General features: G+C 40.3%; 1 protein-coding gene across 4 annotated transcripts in view; it reads right to left on the bottom strand.

The window, feature by feature from the left end:
- Positions 1-17,034: 17,034 nt before the first annotated feature.
- SNX13 (sorting nexin 13) overlaps positions 17,035-21,728 on the bottom strand; it is a 157,740-nt gene continuing 153,046 nt past the window's right edge. For all 4 annotated transcript variants that reach the window (XM_061586096.1, XM_061586093.1, XM_061586095.1 and 1 more), the window contains 2 exons: positions 20,964-21,076; positions 17,035-20,664 (listed from right to left, as the gene is read on the bottom strand). In XM_061586096.1, the coding sequence (XP_061442080.1) occupies positions 20,417-20,664; positions 20,964-21,076 (361 nt within the window). In that variant the 3' untranslated portion in view covers positions 17,035-20,416. The remainder of the gene's footprint in view (positions 20,665-20,963; positions 21,077-21,728) is intronic.

The following is a 21,728-nucleotide window of genomic DNA, read 5'->3' as shown; positions in this document are numbered from 1 at the left end:
GCAGTGAAATTATGTTCCTGTATTCATGGCATGAGCAGGCTCACTCACGTGACAACAGTGTGTTGCAGACCTCCACTTGTCTTGCCCTAATTCTAGTTCTATGTAGTACCAAAGAGATCACATCTACTATTTTCACAATGAGGAAAAGAAAAGAGAGCAAATGCTACATTTCTTTAAGGTGTCTTTGAGCTATTCCTACAATCCAAGGGTGATCATTCAAATTTAATAGCCACATTTGCAGAAAATTAAGGATATATTTTCCTCACATTTCATCAACCCATGTTAGGAGCAAAATAATTTTTCTAGCGTTATTTAAGAAAGCAGCTTCAATATACTTCCTGACCTCAGCAAACCTGAGTAGAAATCTCAAATTAAGGGGCCAGTCCACCTTGCTGATTTTCTTCACATGCTCATGGGCTTACAGGGGGGTGCATGACTGTTTGGAAGAAGATTACTATAGTGAGTCCACAGCTGTCAACATATTTGTAATTGCAGATTGTGCAGAGCACATCTTGACATCAATTCATAGACATCATACAATCTGATATTTTAAAATGAAAAAATGCCAAGAAAACACACACAAGTGCACGCACACACACACACACAAAGCGGTGTGAGAAAGTATATGTCAATAATCCAAGGCTGTAGAAATCTACCAATCACAGAGAGAATGGCACTGAATAACTTAATAGTGAAATGTTGCATTGCTTACTTTCACAATAAACTATGAAAAACATTGAGCAGAGGACTCCATGAATTCATCATGGGAACATAAGAAGCTGCCTTATATCAAGTCGCACCATTGGTCCATCTAGCTCAGTAATGTCTACTCTGACTGGCAGTGGCTCTTCAGGGCTTCAGACACAATTTTTTTCTCAGCTCTACGTGAAGATGCTGGGGATCAGGGCCAGCTCCAGTTTTCTGGAGGTCCTTGGGCACAGGCTATCAATTGGTCCCTTGTCCCCTTGCTTTCCTCCTCAAACCACCCTCCTCCTTGACTGATATGGCAACTGCTATTGTAAAAGAAAAACAATATTTTAAATTTTTGGAACAATTAGTGTCATTTCTCCATCATTGGATACACCACTCCCACACATCTAAAATTAACCCTTGCGTCTCAAAATCATTTCATACACCGTTTCTTGGAGATAAAAATGTAACATTTTTGTAGAGACAAAGTATGTAAATAAATTATATTTGATATTATAGCAACATCCATAAGCTGGATCTGCCAGCAGGGTTGGCCAGGGGCCAGTGAGGGCCCCCTTTAAGCTCCTGAGCCTTCAGCCAGGGCCCCACCTAGCCCATCACTAGAGCTGGGCCTGCTGGGATTTTTAAAGTTTGATAGAAATATCTGTTAGTTATAGGCACATTCTTAAACTGCATGGTTTTTTGCCTATTATATAGTCTGTAGGAGTGTAGCTATGAAGTTTTGGCTATAGGGGGTTGTCATGATGAGCACACATGCCTCAGAATTTACCACTGTAGCCACCTATGGTATGGCATATTTATTGTAGAAGCTGCCTCAAATCCAGGAAAGATAGGATGGGAACCCAAGCATTCCTTCTCTCTTCTCAAATGAGGCATGTTTCCTGCTTTCCCCATATCTAACCCACCCACTGAACCCCAATCTCCTCTGCTCAGAATTCACAGCATATTCTCTCAGAAACTGTCAGTGATAAGCTATGCCTTGATGATCATTCGGCTAAGCCTGGAGCCGTCAGCACAATCTGGTTCAAGATATGCAGAACAACAATAGCAGACAACAAATTTTATTTCTCTTCCCTGTATGGACACAGGATGGAGCTAGAGTATGTGATCTTCAGGACATCTGCGCAGCAATTAAACATACCACTTTCAAAAGGAGGGTAAAAGGAATAAAAACATGGAGATCACTAAGACAAGGATGCTATAAAAAGATACAATTAAAAGCAGAGAAAAAAGCAGGATCCAGTAATAAAACTGCTCCTGGGAGAGAGGAAAATAAAGTACTGCAAGTAGTATTTTCCTCAGATGTTTAATCTGGTTGTATGTGTGTATGCCTGTGTATGTATATCTATATCTAGCTCTAGGTCTATACACACACACCAGTGGAAAGTGTCCAGCATTGCTCAGGAATTCTAAGAAACCAAAAAAATCAGTTCCATATTTGAAATCAGTGATTAAAACCAGTGCAGTTTTGAAGGTTCAGTCTGCCATCTTGATTAAAAATGGCACCCAACTGTATCCAAACGTATGAAAACCTGCTCCTTAATCTCGGGAACTATCTTGTAAAATTTGGTTACAATATCTTAAATGGTGTCCAAACATAGAGGAAAAACAACTTTGAGAGAGAGAGAGAGAGAATGCACATGCATACAGACACATACACAGAGTGAAACGTGTTCTCACAAAAGAGATTCCTTTTTCCTAGGATTCTTCATTTTTGATTCCTGAGGAAATGCAGAATTCAATTCTATTTACCAAAATTACTTTCCAGACTTAGTCTGTGAACACACCACAGCAAAGCGTTTCCATGAGCCATACCTTGAGGCGGAATGGGTTGATCTGTTGATCAGTTGCTAAATCTCTTTGAAGCTGAATTTTTAAAAAATCCTCAAGCTGCTCCCACCAAGTTTCACAGTAAAAAAAAAAAGTGGGGGGGTTGACTAGCATCCTGTGACTGTTTTCAGAACAGAGAGGTGGAGATGCACTGAAACCCACCAAACAGTGAGTGTGTTTCTACCATTCTACCATAGTATTAAAAATCCCTCTTCTTCTTATACATATATAAGTAGTTTGGTTTTCACTGTAAAGATGTATAATTATATCTTAATATAATTAAAATTAATTCATGAATCCTACTTCTACCGCTTATCTATACATTTATGCCTTACTATTTACTTTGGTGAATGCTCTCACCCTTCTCCCAAGACACTTCCAAAAGATGGCACTACCATCTCACATCTGAATATAAGTGGCTTTGGCCATAATGACTTTCCAACACGGAACTCACTGGGAATCATGTGAGCAGAGTTAGGGAACCCTAACAGCCAGTAAATAGCACAACCCACAACCCTTCCTTTTAACTTTTGGCTAGCTTTGGATGGTTCACCAGCTCTGGCCATTCCTTAACAGGGATAGCCTTATCACAGTAGCCCATGCTGTGATAATCTCCCAGTTAGATTACTGCAATGTGCTCTATGTGGGCCTGACCTTGAAGATGCCATGGAAGTTGCAGCTAGTGCAGAAAACAGCATCAGGACTGCTAAGTGGAGGATCTTATTAGAGCTATATAATACTGGTCCCAAAGGAAGCACTGGCTGCCAAATATGCTTCGAGTACAAGACAGGAAATACTCCTTTTCAGATTGGTATTACCAATGTCACACCTGAGCATGACAACTTGGTAAAGGGCTCATTTGCCAATGACTTCTCAGGAAGCTTAGAAGTCATGGAATAAGAGGAGAGGTCCTCTTGTGGATAAGGAATTGGTTAAGAAGCAGAAAGCAGAGAGTAGGAATAAACAGACAGTTCTCCCAATAGAGAGCTGTAGAAAGTGGAGTCCCTCAAGGATCGGTATTGGGACCTGTACTTTTCAACTTGTTCATTAATGACCTAGAATTAGGAGTGAGCAGTCAAGTGGCCAAGTTTGCTGACGACACTAAATTGTTCAGGGTTGTTAAAACAAAAAGGGACTGCGAAGAGCTCCAAAAAGACCTCTCCAAACTGAGTGAATGGGCGGAAAAATGGCAAATGCAATTCAATATAAACAAGTGTAAAATTATGCATATTGGAGCAAAAAATCTTAATTCCACTTATACACTCATGGGGTCTGAGCTGGCGGTGACTGACCAGGAGAGAGACCTCAGGGTTGTAGTGGACAGCACGATGAAAATGTCAACCCAGTGTGCGGCAGCTGTGAAAAAGGCAAATTCCATGCTAGGGATAATTAGGAAAGGTATTGAAAATAAAACAGCCGATATCATAATGCCGTTGTATAAATCTATGGTGCGGCCGCATTTGGAATACTGTGTACAGTTCTGGTTGCCTCATCTCAAAAAGGATATTATAGAGTTGGAAAAGGTTCAGAAGAGGGCAACCAGAATGATCAAGGGGATGGAGCGACTCCCTTACGAGGAAAGGTTGCAGCATTTGGGGCTTTTTAGTTTAGAGAAAAGGCGGGTCAGAGGAGACATGATAGAAGTGTATAAAATTATGCATGGCATTGAGAAAGTGGATAGAGAAAAGTTCTTCTCCCTCTCTCATAATTCTAGAACTCGTGGACATTCAAAGAAGCTGAATGTTGGAAGATTCAGGACAGACAAAAGGAAGTACTTCTTTACTCAGCGCATAGTTAAACTATGGAATTTGCTCCCACAAGATACAGTAATGGCCACCAGCTTGGATGGCTTTAAAAGAAGATTAGACAAATTCATGGAGGACAGGGCTATCAATGGCTACTAGTCATGATGGCTGTGCTCTGCCACCCTAGTCAGAGGCAGCATGCTTCTGAAAACCAGTTGCCAGAAGCCTCAGGGGGGGAGAGTGTTCTTGCACTTGGGTCCTGCTTGTGGGCTTCCCCCAGGCACCTGGTTGGCCACTGTGAGAACAGGATGCTGGACTAGATGGGCCACTGGCCTGATCCAGCAGGCTCTTCTATTCTTATGTTCTTAATAGAAAGCTTGCTGCCATTTCAACTAACTGTTGTCCAAGAGTAATGCTACTGACTTGAACAATGCTTCAAGTCAATCTTGGTGCTGCTTCTCACTTACCATATCATATAATAGAGCAAGCTCTCATTTGACAACATAAAAAGTTCACTTCAAAAGAGTAGCTTGACCCTTAGCAGGTGCTCTCCAGGGTAAGGTGCAATCAGGCAGAGTCAGCTGCTGGAATTCACATTTTGGAGCTGCTCTTTCCATTAGATGGATGTATTGGATGATCAAAGCAAAAATTCCAGGTCACACCTCAATCTGTTCTGTCTCATAATAGCATTATTTGTGTCATGCCCATGAAATGGAAACCATCTCTCTCTCTCTCTCTCTCTCTCTCTCTCTCTCTCTCTCTCTCACACACACACACACACACACACACACTCATATGGGATAGACTTGACAAAGAATCACCATTATTGAACCTCTGAAAATGTGCAGAAGAGTGTGCAGAAGAACAATTTTTAACCGAAAACTTAGTGTATTAATCAACATTTGTCATTATTTTCTTTGAGGAGCTTTTATGGATAAATAAACTGCATTGAGCTCTTGCGCAATCTCCTGAATCAAATAAAATCAGAGTGAGACAGCCAAAAAAAAGAAAGAGGGGGGAGTTAATTTATCAAACACTTTTGTTTTGTGAAACAATCTGTGTTTACTATTTTAAGTGTTTCCATCTTATTATAGTTTCCATTTGACAGATGGAAAACAGGGTGACAGAAAGTTGTCCACAGTAATCCAGTCGGTTCATGGCTAAAAAAGAACTCTGTCTTTCTGGTTCAAAGAGGAGTAGCTCTAGGCCAATTAACTACAAGAGAGCTGCCTTATAACTCATCAGACAGATGGTCCATCTAATTCAGTATTGTACACACTAACTGACAGCAGCTCTCCAGGGTTTCAGATAGGAGTTTCTTCCCAGTCCTATCTGGAGATTGCACCTGGGACCTTCAATTTGCCAAGGATGTACTCTGCCATTGAGCAATGGCCCTTTTTCTCTATTTCTCTTAAAATACTACAGAGGCAAAATTTCTTAGGTATTTGTTAGTTAAATGTTTTCACCCTCTCCCTGAAAAAAGAGCTGTTTTGAGTAACATTCTCTCTCACACACACACATACACACTCTCTCTCTACCCCATATCAATGCACACGCACATACAAAATGCCCCAGAACAATGCCAGCTCTGGGTTATGGAGTGGGGGTGAGGAGAGGCAAAATGGCAGCCAGGTTGCCAACACAGATGCTGCAGGATCAGCACGCACGCACGCACAAAGTATAGGTCCAAAGAAGCCATATTAATGACACACTCTTCATTGTCGTGACAATCACAAAGCATGATGATTAAAATAAATCAGTTTATTTTGGAGATAAAACCAAGCAAAAAAGAAAACTTACTACACTGAATAACCAGGAGAGAACAGAATATCATATTAAAACCATCAATCTTGGGCACTAATGTTCAACAATAACCTGAATGAACAAGATGGGTCTTAACTTCAGCTGGCATCAGAAAAGCAGGAGAGTTGGCACCAGCCATATATTGGAGGAGAATTCCATAGTCAGGGCACCACCACCAAGAAGCCTGTTCCCCACATTGCTGCATGTGGAGAAATGCTATGTATGTGTTTGTGTTTAAACAAATGTTATATGACCTCTGACTGCCACGAGGCCTTGTTTTGGTACATTGTTGCAAGCCTGCTTGGCAGTGGTTGCTCGGTGACAGGTTCTAAGAGGCGAGAGACACGTCAGTCAGGGTCAGCATTTATGAGAGTTAGGAGCAGCAGTTGGAAGTTGGTGATAGTTGGAGTGACGAGTTGGTTGGTGCTTAGGGTTGCCAGGTGTTTTTGCCCAGAGACTCTGGCTTTTGGGGGTCCTCTCTGCGTAAGTCACCTTAATCTCCGGACTCTTAGCTTTCATTAAAAAATATATTAATTTTCTAGGTGGTCTGGTTCAAAAGATATAAACCAAAATGTCAGCCCCCCCAACTTCTGTTAGTATCGTCTGCTCTAATCCCTGCCCTTTCAGGTTACAATACGTGAAGTCAGGGTTCTAATTGATGAGATTTGTTGACCCCCCTCCAGGCAATACCTAAACCCCATTTCAAGTTCTGAGAACAGTTTCCTTTTCCTGTTTGTCTCACATCAGGAATTCAGTAAATATATACCTTTTGGCAGCATAAAGAGTACTTTCTCTGTACAGGACTGTGTCTTGCTTCTGAGTAAACATGCATAGGATTGCACTACAACAGAAGATCATAGCAGGATCACAGTAAACAATTTTAGTTATAATTATAATAAAAGTGTGCATGCAGGCTTTTTTAATTACTTGCAAAAAATGCATATTATACATTTTATCTTTTAAATAATTTTTGAACAGAGGTTTTAAAGAGTGTACATGCTGCAGTGCTAAACTTTTCTAATTAAGAAGTCAAACAAGTTTAAATTTTACTGAACTGTTGAAGCAGACAGTTTGTTTTGTAATCTGTTTTGAAAACCTTCTCAATATAAAGTTTTTCTGGGAGTAAAGCTAAAATGCTAATTCCACATACCTGGGAGTTAACCCCATTGAATTCAGTAGGACCTACTTTTGAGTAGAAAGGTTAGGATTGTGCTGTAAATGAATGGGACTTTTGAGTGAACATAGAAAAGGATTGTTATAAATCTCTCCCCCTCTGATAAAAAAAAAAAGCAGTTACGCAGGGCTTACTTAGGTGTAACTGCTTTTATTTGGCAGGAAACTAATACTTTTTTTAAAAAAAAGTTCTGCAATGACCAACTGTTTTTGACAATAAACTATTATATGGTATGTATGTATTTTTACATCTCCAGTGTGTCTGTACATGGAATATTTCCAACACATCTGTGAGGTGGGGTTGGAAGCCAAGGTAGCTCACAACAAGAAATAAAGCCTTTTAAAATCCAATAACCATAAAACAAGTATAAGATAGTTGCAAAACAGCTTAAAGTGGCATGATTCTGAATTTTGGATTGGGTGAATGAAGTAATGCAGATCTACATAATACATTTAAAACACATCCAATTCACATTTAAAGCACATGACTTCCCCCAAAGAATTCTGGGTAGTGTAGTTTCCCCCTCACAGTTATAATTCCCACCACCCTTAACAAACTACAGTTCCCATGATTCTGTGGTGGGATTCATGTGCTTCAAATGTATGTTTAATGCGCTTTAAATGCATGGTGTGGATCTATCTTAGAATGCTATGCATTAATCAGTGAATTCAAAAGAACATTGACTCCCAAATTTCTTTGTGTAGTTTATTTACAACATTTGTATACTGCTTTTTTGTAAAACAACCTCAAACCAGTTATAGAAGGAGTTAAAACAATGAAATTATTGGCAGAAACAGTTAAAGACAGGTATTTAAAACATTCAACATAATAAAACCAACAATAAGTTAAAAACAGATAAAAACCACAATAGCTTTTATGTGCCTGGGTAGGCTTGCCTAAACAAATTTTTTAGCAGGTGCCAAAATGAGTACAATGAAGCACCTGCTTAATGTAAATAGGCAGGGAGTTCCAAAGTGTAGGTACTGCCATACTAAAGAATCGATTTCTTACAAGAGCAGAACAAGCTAAATTTTATTATTTATTAATTAATTAGATTTTTATACCGCCCCATAGCCGAAGCTCTCTGGGCGGTTCACAACATATAAACATCCAATACAATTAAAATATTATTAAGCAACTAAAAATGCAGAACAAATTATACCAAAAACCCAAACATAATTAAACACATAGACAAATACAAACTCAATACTAAATATTAACTGTTAAAAAAGTATTAAACTAGTTGAAATATTAAGATGTTAAGATGTTGAATATTAAAATAGTTATATATGAAAATGTTAAAATGTTACAATATTAAATGTTAAGATGTTAAAATATTAAAATGCCTGGGAGAAGAGGAAGGTTTATACCTGACGCCGAAAAGATATTAACGTTGGCGCCAGGCGTACCTCATCAGGGAGAGAATTCCATAGTTCGGGGGCCACCACTGAGAAGGCCCTTTTTCTCGTTGTCACCTTCCGGGCTTCTCTCTGAGTCGGTACCCTTTGCATCTGTCTTCACAGTGGAAGATATAGGGCAGATCCCTGAACCTGAACTAACATTTGCAGGAAGGGATTCTGAGGAACTGAGACAAATAGTGGTAACGAGAGAGGAAGTTCTAGGCTTAATTGACCATATAAAAACTGACAAATCACCGGGCCCGGATGGCATCCACCCAAGAGTTCTCAAAGAACTCAAAGGTGAAATTGTTGATCTGCTAACTAAAATATGTAACTTGTCCCGCAGGTCCTCCTCCGTGCCTGAGGACTGGAAAGTGGCAAATGTAACGCCAATATTCAAAAAGGGATCCAGGGGGGATCCTGGAAATTACAGGCCAGTTAGCTTATGTTCTGTCCCTGGAAAACTGGTAGAAAGTATGATTAAAGCTAGATTAACTAAGCACATAGAAGAACAAGCCTTGCTGAAGCAGAGCAAGCATGGCTTCTGCAAGGAAAGTCCTGTCTCAGTAACCTATTAGAATTCTTTGAGAGTGTCAACAAGCATATAGATAGAGATGATCCAGTGGACATAGTGTACTTAGACTTTCAAAAAGCTTTTGACAAGGAACCTCACCAAAGACTTCTGAGGAAGCTTAGCAGTCATGGAATAAGAGGAGAGGTCCTCTTGTGGATAAGGAATTGGTTAAGAAGCAGAAAGCAGAGAGTAGGAATAAATGGACAGTTCTCCCAATAGAGAGCTGTAGAAAGTGGAGTCCCTCAAGGATCGGTATTGGGACCTGTATTTTTCAACTTGTTCATTAATGACCTAGAGTTAGGAGTGAGCAGTGAAGTGGCCAAGTTTGCTGATGATACTAAATTGTTCAGGGATGTTAAACAAAAAGGGACTGCGAAGAGCTCCAAAAAGACCTCTCCATACTGAGTGAATGGGCGGAAAAATGGCAAATGCAATTCAATATAAACAAGTGTAAAATTATGCATATTGGAGCAAAAAATCTTAATTTCACATATACGCTCATGGGGTCTGAACTGGCGGTGACCGACCAGGAGAGAGACCATGGGGTTGTATTGGACAGCACGATGAAAATGTCGACCCAGTGTGCGGCAGCTGTGAAAAAGGCAAATTCCAAGCTAGGGATAATTAGGAAAGGAATTGAAAATAAAATAGCCGATATCATAATGTCGTTGTATAAATCTATGGTGCGGCTGCATTTGGAATACTGTGTACAGTTCTGGTTGCCTCATCTCAAAAAGGATATTATAGAGTTGGAAAAGGTTCAGAAGAGGGCAACCAGAATGATCAAGGGGATGGAACGACTCCCTTATAAGGAAAGGTTGCAGCATTTGGGGCTTTTTAGTTTAGACAAAAGGCGGGTCAGAGGAGACATGACAGAAGTGTATAAAATTATGCATGGCATTGAGAAAGTGGATAGAGAAAAGTTTTTCTCCCTCTCTCATAATTCTAGAACTCGTGGACATTCAAAGAAGCTGAATGTTGGAAGATTCAGGACAGACAAAAGGAAGTACTTCTTTACTCAGCGCATAGTTAAACTATGGAATTTGCTCCCACAAGATGCAGTAATGGCCACCAGCTTGGATGGCTTTAAAAGAAGATTAGACAAATTCATGGAGGACAGGGCTATCAATGGCTACTAGCCATGATGGCTGTGCTCTGCCACTCTAGTCAGAGGCAGCATGCTTTTGAAAACCAGTTGCCGGAAGCCTTAGGAGGGGAGAGTGTTCTTGCACTTGGGTCCTGCTTGTGGGCTTCCCCCAGGCACCTGGTTGGCCACTGTGAGAACAGGATGCTGGACTAGATGGGCCACTGGCCTGATCCAGCAGGCTCTTCTTATGTTCTTAAGTGCTATGTGGAACCCATAACATGGAGTGCACACCCTGAACTTGGCCTGGTAGCAAATTGGCAGCCAATGCAGATTTCAGAGCAGAGATATTATGTGCTGATAGGGTTTCACTCATGTCAGCAATCGTGTTGCAGCATTCTGCACTAACTGCAGCCCCCGGGTCAGACTGTGCTGCATGGGGATTTCTGTGACCTTGGTTGACTGGCTGCCAGGATTTTTTGAGTTTTTGTTAGGAACCCTGTGCCTGATTGTGGGATGCTGGGTTTTCTGTCTTACTCATAGGAATTTTCTTGTGGTTGGTATGGTATTGCATTTAGGAATTCATCACTGTCTTTTTCTATTTGCATTTCATATACTTTTGACTTACTTCCTTACATCCGTATAAGCAACCAGTGGTTTCATGTGGTCAGCTAAACCCCCTTAAACCCACTGATGATACACATTGTTATTTGCACGATGGTTTGTTTCTTGCCCTATAGTGGTAAGAGAGAATTCACATATTGGGAAGTGTGGCTTCAACTGCTCTTGTTCCCAAGCTGCTGCTGTGAAGGTAGACTAAACCATGTGTTTTTTCTCTCTGTCAATTATTACTCACTGGAATTGGGTTGGCTGTCAAAGTGAGTTTACAGCAGCCCACAGAGAATGCAGGAAAGGGTAGAGAATCTGCTTAACTCTCACTCATTTCTCAAACCTCTCTCTGCAGTGAAGGGTCAATTTTGTAAAAAGGTTTGGAGCAGTCACGTTATAAGGCAGGCAGAGAATTCCAGGCAGGGGGTGGCCAACCCTGCTTTGATATGGATATTGTTGCAGAGGATCCCTAACCAACAGCACAGTCCTAACAATATCTACTCAGAAGTCCTGAGTGCTCCCATCTAACATCTCCACAACACTAGACTTTCTACCTACAATGGCCTTCTGGTGACTGGCCTGGCCTGAGGGCACTTAAACCCTTCTTGCCAGAAGCAAGTAGGGTAGATTAAATGTTCCTTACCCAGGTCTTTAAGCAGGTGAGAATGATCCCATCACTTCAGCTGGACCTGGAAACACCCTCATTTAACTAAGATTTCTATCTTAGCATGTACTTAAATTCCACCCAATTGGTACCAAATTTTCCATAAATTTGCTTATTCTCTGTTGTTGTGGATCAGATTTTTATGTAGCAGTTTTTCATGACTATTTCTGAAAACTTATTTTTTTAAAAAAAATCTACCTCTAAAATATTATTAAGAATAATTTTATCAGTATTTCCTTTCATGTATTGATATTTCCTTTCAAAATATAGGTATTTCCTTTCAAAAGGATATTATCATTTTTTTGGTGAGAAATGGATTGGTAAAAGCAGGGTTTAGCAGATAAAAAACAAACTTGAATTGATACCAGCCTGATCGATGGAACGCTCTTGAACCTGTGCTGGCCAACAGATTCCATCCTTACCCTACATATAGCACATTACAGTGATCCAACCTTGAGGTTATCAATGTATGGCTCTTTGTGGAGGCTATTTGCGCCTCTAACGATAGGAGCACTTCCACAATACACACCTGTTCATATAGAGCATTTAGAGACATTAGCTATGTTTGTTGAGGTTGATGGGAGTTGTAGTTCAGAAACATCTGAAGGGCTAAAGGTTCACTACTTCTGATACAGAGGGAGCACAACCTTGTACAGAACAGAGAGCCTACCTAATTTCAGGACTCAGAAATCAACCACCCAAAGTACTTGCCTTGTGTTTGTCTCAGCTTATTAGCCCTCACCCAGGCCACCACTGCTTCCAGGCATATGTTCAGGATCTGTACAACCTCACCTGATTCAGATGATACAGAGAAATAGAGCTGGATATCGCACACTTGTGATTTCTCCCTTCAGATCTCCTAAGTATCACTTCAAGCAGCTTCATATAGATGTTACATAGCATAGGGGACAAAATGAAAACTCTGTGGGACCCCACAGCACAAATATCATGGTACCAAGGTACAGTCTGGAAACAGCCCTGCAGGTAGAAGCAGAATTGCCATAACACTAGTACAACGTACTCTAGTGCAATGGGTTTTCATTGATCATTCTATCAATGCCACTACATGTCTTCACACCTAAGCTGAAGTCTTATTCCCTACTTGGGAATAAGTCCAATTGTACTCTTGGTGGGTCTTCTGAGTAAGCTTGCATACAATCTGGTTGTTAAGAGTAAGGTATTAGCATTGTAGCCATTTGCAAAACCAGTAAATACTGTAGTTTGCCACAAAAATTGATTTAAAAAAATTATTTGTATGGTTACGATGGGAAAAGATTCTAAGGCACATTTAAAATATGCCTACTCTATTTCAGAGGTGGGAATTGAATTACCCTCAAGTAGTGAGGTAAGATACAGAGAAAGCAGTAAGACTGCAGATTCTATGCTACACTTAATTTCTTGGCTCAGTGGCTAGGGCCCGTTAAGCCCTTGATAACACAGATGGAATGTGTGTTGTATAACCCTGGAGAGCTGGAAAGAGAAAAGGCCAGTCACAAATTAAATTAAGAGGTGTAAAATGCCGTGAGAAGAAAAACAAATTGAGATGGTGAAAACAGGTGCCAACTGACATTTACTCCATATTCAGTCACACTTTCTTTTCTCACTGTGTGATTAGCAGCTAAGCTGAATTAGGGCAGATTTCATGCTTCTGTAACATCCATGAGCACCCGTAAAAAAAAGGAAAAGCACCTGCAGGTAGATGTTTTTCCAAAGAGCTAAAACAGAAAAATCTCCTACTGTTGAATCAGCTTGGTAACAGTGTTATGCTGGCCAGAGTAAAAGTCAACACTGCGTTTACATGGATGGATTCACTCACCATCTTAAAACACTTACTATAGAAAGAGTAATAAAAAGAGTGATTCTAGCTCATTACAGCATAAAGAGAATGTAAAAAGAACTTTCCATTCTTGCGCCTTTGACTTGCTCTTAAATTACTTTAAGAGACTCATGAGCTCTTGAAAATGGTTTGCATAAAGGTTTATTTAGCTTTCATGCTGGAGCGCCAAAGCTCAGTGGCACAGAGTGGAAGTTGGTTTTCATATTTAGCACAAGAAGCATGACAGTTTTCCTTGCCAAAGTTAAATTGTTATGTTGTACAAGATAAACTGCTGATAATTCCTATTCATTAGCTTACATTCGTAATATTTTCCTAATTATACATATATCACTGATCTCTTACACATGCTAAATCAGTAACCTAAACATAGATTGATAACCAACTAAGTCATACATAGAGCAGACCCACTGAAACCAATGAAGTTAAGTCCACTGATACCAGAGTAGTTACTGAGTGTAACTAACATTGGATGTCACCCATAGAATTTGTTTTTGTGATCTTACTTCTTTCTCAGAACCATTTGCTAAGATACCCACGTAGAAAAGAACTACAATAAACTTTTTTCATAGTGACAAACAAGTGGCATTTTAGAAACTTGATACTGTAGGGTTGCTAAGATTAATGTGAAACAGCTGGTTTTTATATATATTTAGTAGAACAATAGCTCTTGCATGCAGGCCCAGCTGTTGTGAAAATAAAACCTAAGGGGGAAAAAACCCCTAAAAGACATTTTTGCAGAAAGATGCAAAATACTTTGAGGAAAGTCTACTATTATTTATGGCTAATGTGGTTGTATTGCAGGTGCACTGAAGTATGAGGTTCAATAAGTTTGCTTATGATGCATTTATACTAAATCACTTGCTGTTACCATTTATACATTTATTCTAATAAATATTTTATCTCCTTTATTTTACTCTTTTAACAAGAACCAACAAAACCCCTAAAATTTGTTTATTTATTATTTGATTTATATCCCGCCTTTCCTCCCAGCAGGAGCCCAGGGCAGCAAACAAAAGCACTAAAAACACTCTAAAACATCATAAAAACAGACTTTAAAATACATTAAGACAAAACATCTTTTAAAACATTTTTTAAAAAAAGTTTTGAAAATCTATTAAAAAGCAATTTCAACACAGAAGCAGACTGGGATAAGGTCTCTATTTAAAAGGCTTGTTGAAAGATGAAGGTCTTCAATAGGCACTGAAAGGATAACAGAGATGGCGCCTGCCTAATATTTAAGAGGAGGAAATTCCACAGGGTAGGTGCCGCCACACTAAAGGTCCATTTCCTATGTTGTGCAGAACAGACCTCCTGATAAGATGGTATCTGCAGGAGGCCCTCACCTGCAGAGCGCAGTGATTGATTGGATATATAAGGGATAAGACGGTCTTTCAGGTATCCTGGTCCCAAGCTTTATAGGGTTTTGTACACCAAAACTACAACCTTGAACTTAGCCCGGCAGCAAGTGGGCAGCCAGTGCAGTTCTTTCAGCAGCAGGGTGACATGTTGGCGATACCCTGCCCCAGTGAGCAGTCTCGCCGCCACATTTTGCACCAGTTGCAACTTCTGCACCAACCTCAAGGGCAACCCCACATAGAGCACATTACAGTAATCCAACCTGGAGGTTACCAGGGTGTGGACAACAGTGGTCACCTGGGCCTCTAGTGACAAAGATGGATCCAGGAGCACCCACAGACTACAGACCTGCTCATTCAGAGGGAGTAAGACCCCATCCAAAGCAGGCAACTGACCAATTATCCAAACTTGGGAACCACCAACCCATGGTGCCTCCATCTTGTTAGGATTCAGACTCAGTTTATTGACCCTCATCCAGCCCACCACCGAGTCCAGGCAGTGGTCAAGGGCTTGCACAGCCTCTTCTGATTCAGATGTTACAGAGAAATAGAGCTGGATATCGTCAGCATACTGTTGACACCTTGCACCAAATCTCCTGATGACCGCTCCCAAGGGCTTCATATAGATGTTAAACAGCATGGGGGACAAGATGGTACCCTGTGGCACCCCACAGCACAACTGCTGGGGGCGGAAAGACAGTCACCCAAAGCTATTCTCTGAGAATGACCTTGGAGATAGGATCAGAACCACTGTAAAACAGTGCCTCCAATACCCATCTCACCAAGTCAGCCCAGAAGGATACCATGGACAATGGTATCAAAAACTGCTGAGAGATCAAGTAAGAATAACAGGGTCGCACTCCCCCTGTCCTTCTCCTGATAAAGGTCATCCATCAGGGCGACCAAGGCCAATTCAGTCCCATAACCAGGCCTGAACCCAGACTGGGATGGGTCAAGATAATCTGTTTCATCCAAGAGTATTTGCAATTGCTGCACCACAACCTTATCAATCACCTTCCCTAAAAAGGGGGCATTTGCAACCGGTCAGTTGTTGTCACAAACCAATGGGTCCAGGGTGGGCTTTTTCAGGAGTGGTCGGATCACCGCCTCTTTCAAGGTGGCTGGAACCACTTCTTCCCACAATGATGCATCAACCACACCCTGGATCCACTCAGTCAAACCCGTTCGGCAAGCTTTAATAAGCCAAGAAGGGCAAGGGTTGAGAGGATACATTGCTGGCCGCATCAATGCAAGCACCTTGTCTACATCATCAGGCCGCATCAACTGAAACCATTCCAAAGAAGTTGCAGCGGACGTTGCACTGGACACCTCATTGGGGATTACAGTAAATGTGGATGGGGCATCAAGACTGCTACGGAGGCGAGCAACTTTACCCTCAAAGTGCCTTGCAAACAATTCACAGTGGACCTCCGAAAGGTCTAAAGCTCCATTTCCCGGAGTTGATGTCAACAGACCCCTGACAATACAGAAAAGCTCCACTGGATTGCTACTTGAGGATGCGATGGAGGCAGAGAAGTGGGCCTTCTTCGCCACCCTCACTGCCACAGTGTAGGCACGGTTATCATGTTTTACTCATGCCCAATCAGCCTCACAGCACGTCTTTTGCCACTTGCGCTCTTGCCATCATCCAGCCTGTTTCATTGCCCTTAGCTCACTGGTGTATCAAGGTGAAAACCGGGCTCCACAATGCTGGAGAGGGTGCTCGGGGGCAACTGTGTCAAGAGCCCGACGCGCCTCGCTGTTCCACAGCGTGACAAGGGCTTCAACAGGGTCACCGGCTCTATCTACTGGGAACTCCCCCAGGGGATTCAGGAGTCCTGTGGATCCCATTAGTCTCCAGCGGCCGACCATCTTAATTTGTCCATACACCCGTATGGATCAGAGCCATAAGACTAAACTTCACCAGGAAGTGGTCTGACCATGACAATGGGGTGACATCCACCCCCCCATCTCCAGACCACCCCTTCCTTCATCTGGAGCAAAAACTAAGTCTTAGGGTATGCCCTGCCCTATGTGTTGGACTGGTGACAACTTGACATAGTTCCATGGTCATCATGGAGGCCATGAAGTCCCGAGGCGAAATACTAGAGGCAGCCTCAGCATGGACATTGACATAAACATGAGATTACCACTCAACTCTCACTGCAGCAGATCTTTTGCAGTGGATTTCACATGTGATACTAGACAATTTATTATGCAGATTCAGTAAATAAGACAAACTCAAAGCTTTCTTGTTAATACTTTATTAGTGTACTTTTCTCAACTTTTCTATTGGACAAATATAATGCAAACTCCAAATCAAAACTTAAGAGTTCTTAGCTGTCAGAAAGAGAGAGACCATGGCATTCCAAATTTGTTTTCAGTCTTTGTTAAATAAAAGGAGGGGAGGATATTGAAAAAACCTTTAGGCACACAGTTGACACATACTGTACAATGATATGCACAAGTCATTTATTTAACAGCTATATTCGGATGTGCTCTTTAGATTTTGCTCCTTGCAATGTAAGAACCATGCTCACTAGAGCACAGATAAGTAGGTATTTACAAGGAGTGACAAAACCAGACTTTTAAAACAAGTCCTTAGATAAGCCAACACAGTAGCAATAACAGAATATACATTGTTGGTTAAGACAGTTTACCCTTGATCTCAAAACCTTAAAAACTTCTTTTTAACAGTTATTCAAATACACATGCGCTACATGAAAATATTGCACTAAAATTAAAATTGAGGTTGTGGAATTCATATGTTACTTTTTAAAATTGTTACACATTCTAGTAGCATTTAAAATTAGTCATAGCAAACACCAGAGACAGAAGCTTGAGGATGAACCATATGAAATATTCCACCTTACTGTTCATTCTCTCTCAATTAAGGCTAAAGTTAAGTGCATTTTGTTGGACAATGGCACATTTATTTTTAGAGGCTGGTCACAGCATTCTCAGACCAGGGCAGGCCTGGCAAAGTGTCTGCTGCATTTACACAATCAATTTGGGGATGCTTTGAAGGGTGAAAATGACACAGGGGACACAATTAAAACAATGTGAATGGACAACATATGAATAATGTACTTTAATCAGAAAGAGATGCACAATTGACAGCTCCTGGCTACAGGCACACTGAAATTAAATATAGATGACAAACCCCTATGTGTAATAACTGTGTTAAAAGAAATTACACACTTATGTTTCATTCACCCATTTTATGGATATGTAATCAATTTCAAAAGTCAACAATTCAGCATTATCTGAAGTCTGATACCCACAGATAAGAGACAGTACATAAAATATTGACTGCTAATCATTTCCACTTTGAAGTACTGTAAGTTAAACTGAGAAATTTAGATGCATTATAATTGAACTCAAGTCACATATTAAGACTCTGCATTTAGGCCTGCCATTTTTCCTGCATCCAGTGCTCAATATGGATTATAGCATTCTATCATTTTAGAAGTCAAGTGGGCTGGAACACAGGTCATTAAGAGGTGGCATAGGTCTAGTTTTCATTGAGTAGTATACCTGTGTAGATCATTCAACTTCAAATTACAGATAGAGTTCACATAAAATCAATGCACACTGAAAACCAGCATGTCAGGGAGAAGGTTCAGCTAACGTATTTCTTCCTGACATGTTCTATCTGCAGAGGTTTTTACTTAATTTATTTTTGTAGAGAGGAGCATAATTAATCATGCAAGTCCCCACCTGTAATTTAAGGTAGTACTGTCCAGACAGTTTTACCACTTAAATGAGAATTAGAACAAATAGAAAAAATGTTTGGAAGCTTGTGTGTATGAGAGAGTTTTGTGTCAATTGCCACCTATAATAGAAAAGCAGGGAGAATGACAGACAAGGAAACAGTACTTCATATATGTTACCTTTAGCTCTGCTGACACTGGTAAAAGGGATTACATATATACTATGCAGACCTGTAGAGATAGGGGTGGGGACAATTGCACTTGAAGACATGCAAACTGTAAATATTTTTTTACAGCATTGCCATTATTGAGCAGGCTTCATAGCAAGAATGGAATCCAAATAAGGGGGGGGAAGGGGGGGAGGATAAGTCCTTATCCAGGCCTTAAAACAGATGTCTTTCTTGGCTACTCCCCTTTGGACCTTCTTTTTCTTCCTCCAAGGTGTAAACTATTCACTCCTGAATATGTTTCTACATGGGATGACCTTATTTACAAGATCTTTAGGTACTGCATTTACACCCAAACCTGAAACACATTGTTTGTAAACAAGCCCTGTTGATTAAAGTCAGACTTCTTTCCAAAACTGTGTTAGTATCAGAGCATGAAATGCATACTATTTTGGATATTTTCTGGGGATTTTAAACAGATTATGTAGCAGAATATGCAGAGGGGTGTAACTGATGTATTGTAATTCCTTGGTAGTGGGAGGTGTTCATCAAGGAGAGTCAGAAAAGGAGATGTTCAGTCCAAGATAAATTAAGGCCAAGCAAGTAATAAATTATTACTTTATTCTCAAATAAAAATTATGTTGGGAAGTAAAAGAGGATAGATGGGGGCTTTTGTGTAGAAGAGATTTATTAAAATTTTACATTATGCAAAAAATAAAAAAGATTATTTAAAAAAATATTGTAGTTGTGTCTCTTATTTTCATATATACACTATGGTGCATTCAGGAATTTGCAATTATTTGCATATGACTGTTCAGTGAAGTCCAGAAGACTTTTATGACAGTAAGAAACCAAGTCATTTTAGCAATTTTCCTCTTGAGGTGAACATACCACAGAACTTCTAAAAAAATAAATGTGGTAACCCCTTAAAAAAAATATCTGCCCTTCCCTTCACTAAGTGCTATTATGTGTCTTTTCCTTTAAAAAATTGTGTGCAGACTACAAGGACTGTAATTTAAGAGCAAAACAAGACCTCTAAACAGACTAATTTAAACCAATGTATTGTTCTGCATGTCTACCTTACCCCAACTAAGTAATAAACCCAACCAAAATAATTTACTTATTTTTTTTAATTCAGGAAGGTAAAGGTAAAGTTGTACATATTATGTTAACCTTTAGTTAGCAAATGTAGTTTGGGAAAAATTATAAAATTTCTCAGAACAATCTGTTCAAAAGACTTCTTTCATGCTAGCTCAACCACTTCAGAGCTGTTCACTGAGACCTACAAGGCCTCAACAGTCATAATGCAAATCAAATCGCACCTGATTTTCACATTGCACAATCTCCCAGTTCCGAGGAAAGCAGCCAAGTCCTCCATTGCTATCACCATAGTTGCTATCCCATAGTTGTGCTTTACTTATCTCTCAATGGACACAGTCTAGTACTTTTCATTGTTAGCAACCATATATTCTGTCAAGAGTGGAAGGAACAGACATTCTTACAGAGTGGGCTAGTATTCTTCTCAATGTTGCATGAAGATGCACCAAATCATTTAAGACACATGAACTCAGTTCATGGTAGTGGTTACATAAGAGAAGAAGGATGAGAAGAACAACATCTCTTATGGATGCATTAATAATCTAATACGCGACACTAAAAGACTGGTGCAGAAATAACAGCATGAGTTTTAAGCCCCAGAGAACCTGACCAAGTCCTGGGCAAATGGACACCAACATAAAAGTTTGGAGTGTCACCTTTTCTGTAAAGAAGGCGCTTGAGTAGATTGTAGTCTCTGCTTGTATCGCTGCATCTGCTTTGAAGGTGAATGCAGTTTTTTGAAGAGTTCAGGGAATTCATTTGCTGGAAATAAGGTTTCCAAGAAGCCCTCCAGAAAGACATATACCATCCTCTTATTTAGTTGAGTGTGCTGAAACATTTCAAAGACTCTGAGAATGCCTTTTCTTGTTGTCTCAGCACCTAAGATATGCTTCAGTTCATCTAGACAAATCACAGAATGATATGGTAGTTCAATAATCTTATGTTTATGTGTATCTTATTGGCTGCAAAATTATAAATTCTAAAAATAGGATGTTAAAGAAAATAATTGTTAAAATAGTCTTCACACTAAATGCAAGGGTGAACATTTCCTTAAAGAAATACTATTTCTTAACTTTACTTCTAATATATTGTTCAGATGCAGGCAAACAAGACTCTACTTCTTTAAAACATGGGTGTCACAACTGAGGAAATGTCCTACTTCAATTCAAGGAGCAATCAGTTCAATACATTTCACATACCTGGCATCATCCCTAGCAATTTTGTTTTTCCAGCAATTCTTGTTCTCATTCTGATGGCATTGTCTCTGCGGGGAACAGCCTCAGCCAAAATGCCATTGGGCCAAAAGGCATCCCTGCAAGCAGACAAGTTCACTGGTTAAAATGAAAATCATGTTATAGATATCATCTGAAAACTCAAAACACATCTCACACATGAAAATACTAGATACTATGTTAAGACCTCAATATTCAAGTGACCTCTCTAGGTCTGCTGGTGTGTTTCTTCAGTTTTTGGTTATACAACAGGGATGGGAAATATGTGGCTGTCCAAATGTAGGCCAACTCCCATCATCCTGCATCATTGGCTATGCTGGCTGGAGCTGATGGGAGGTGGTGGCAAACAACATCAGGAGGGCTGCAGGTTTTCTACCCTGGTTATCCAAGAATAATTGGTGCCGGGGTAATCAGTCTATACAAATGATTGAAGCCCACCAAATCCATTCAGCCCCAACCAGCATGGCCAATAGTTAGGGATGGTGGGAAGTGTAGTCTAACAACATCTGGAGGACTACAGGTTAGCCACCCCTGCCACAGATTGTGCAGGTGCTTGCTAGCCTGACCTGATAAAGTTGAAGGAATAGCACTATGCTAGGGGACCAATGCAAACTAGGTTGGATGCCACATGCAAAGACAGCTAAAGCAGTCTCAGCAAATGAGAAGACTAGAATTTTAAGTCATTAGTGCAAAGGAGAGAAACGTAGAAAATACCTAAGAGTGTCACCTCAA

The sequence above is a fragment of the Rhineura floridana genome, chromosome 10, assembly GCF_030035675.1.
Source record: "Rhineura floridana isolate rRhiFlo1 chromosome 10, rRhiFlo1.hap2, whole genome shotgun sequence".
NCBI classification, from domain to species: domain Eukaryota; kingdom Metazoa; phylum Chordata; class Lepidosauria; order Squamata; family Rhineuridae; genus Rhineura; species Rhineura floridana.
Note: the sequence above shows the minus strand (reverse complement) of the source record. Positions and strands in the feature narration are given on the sequence as shown.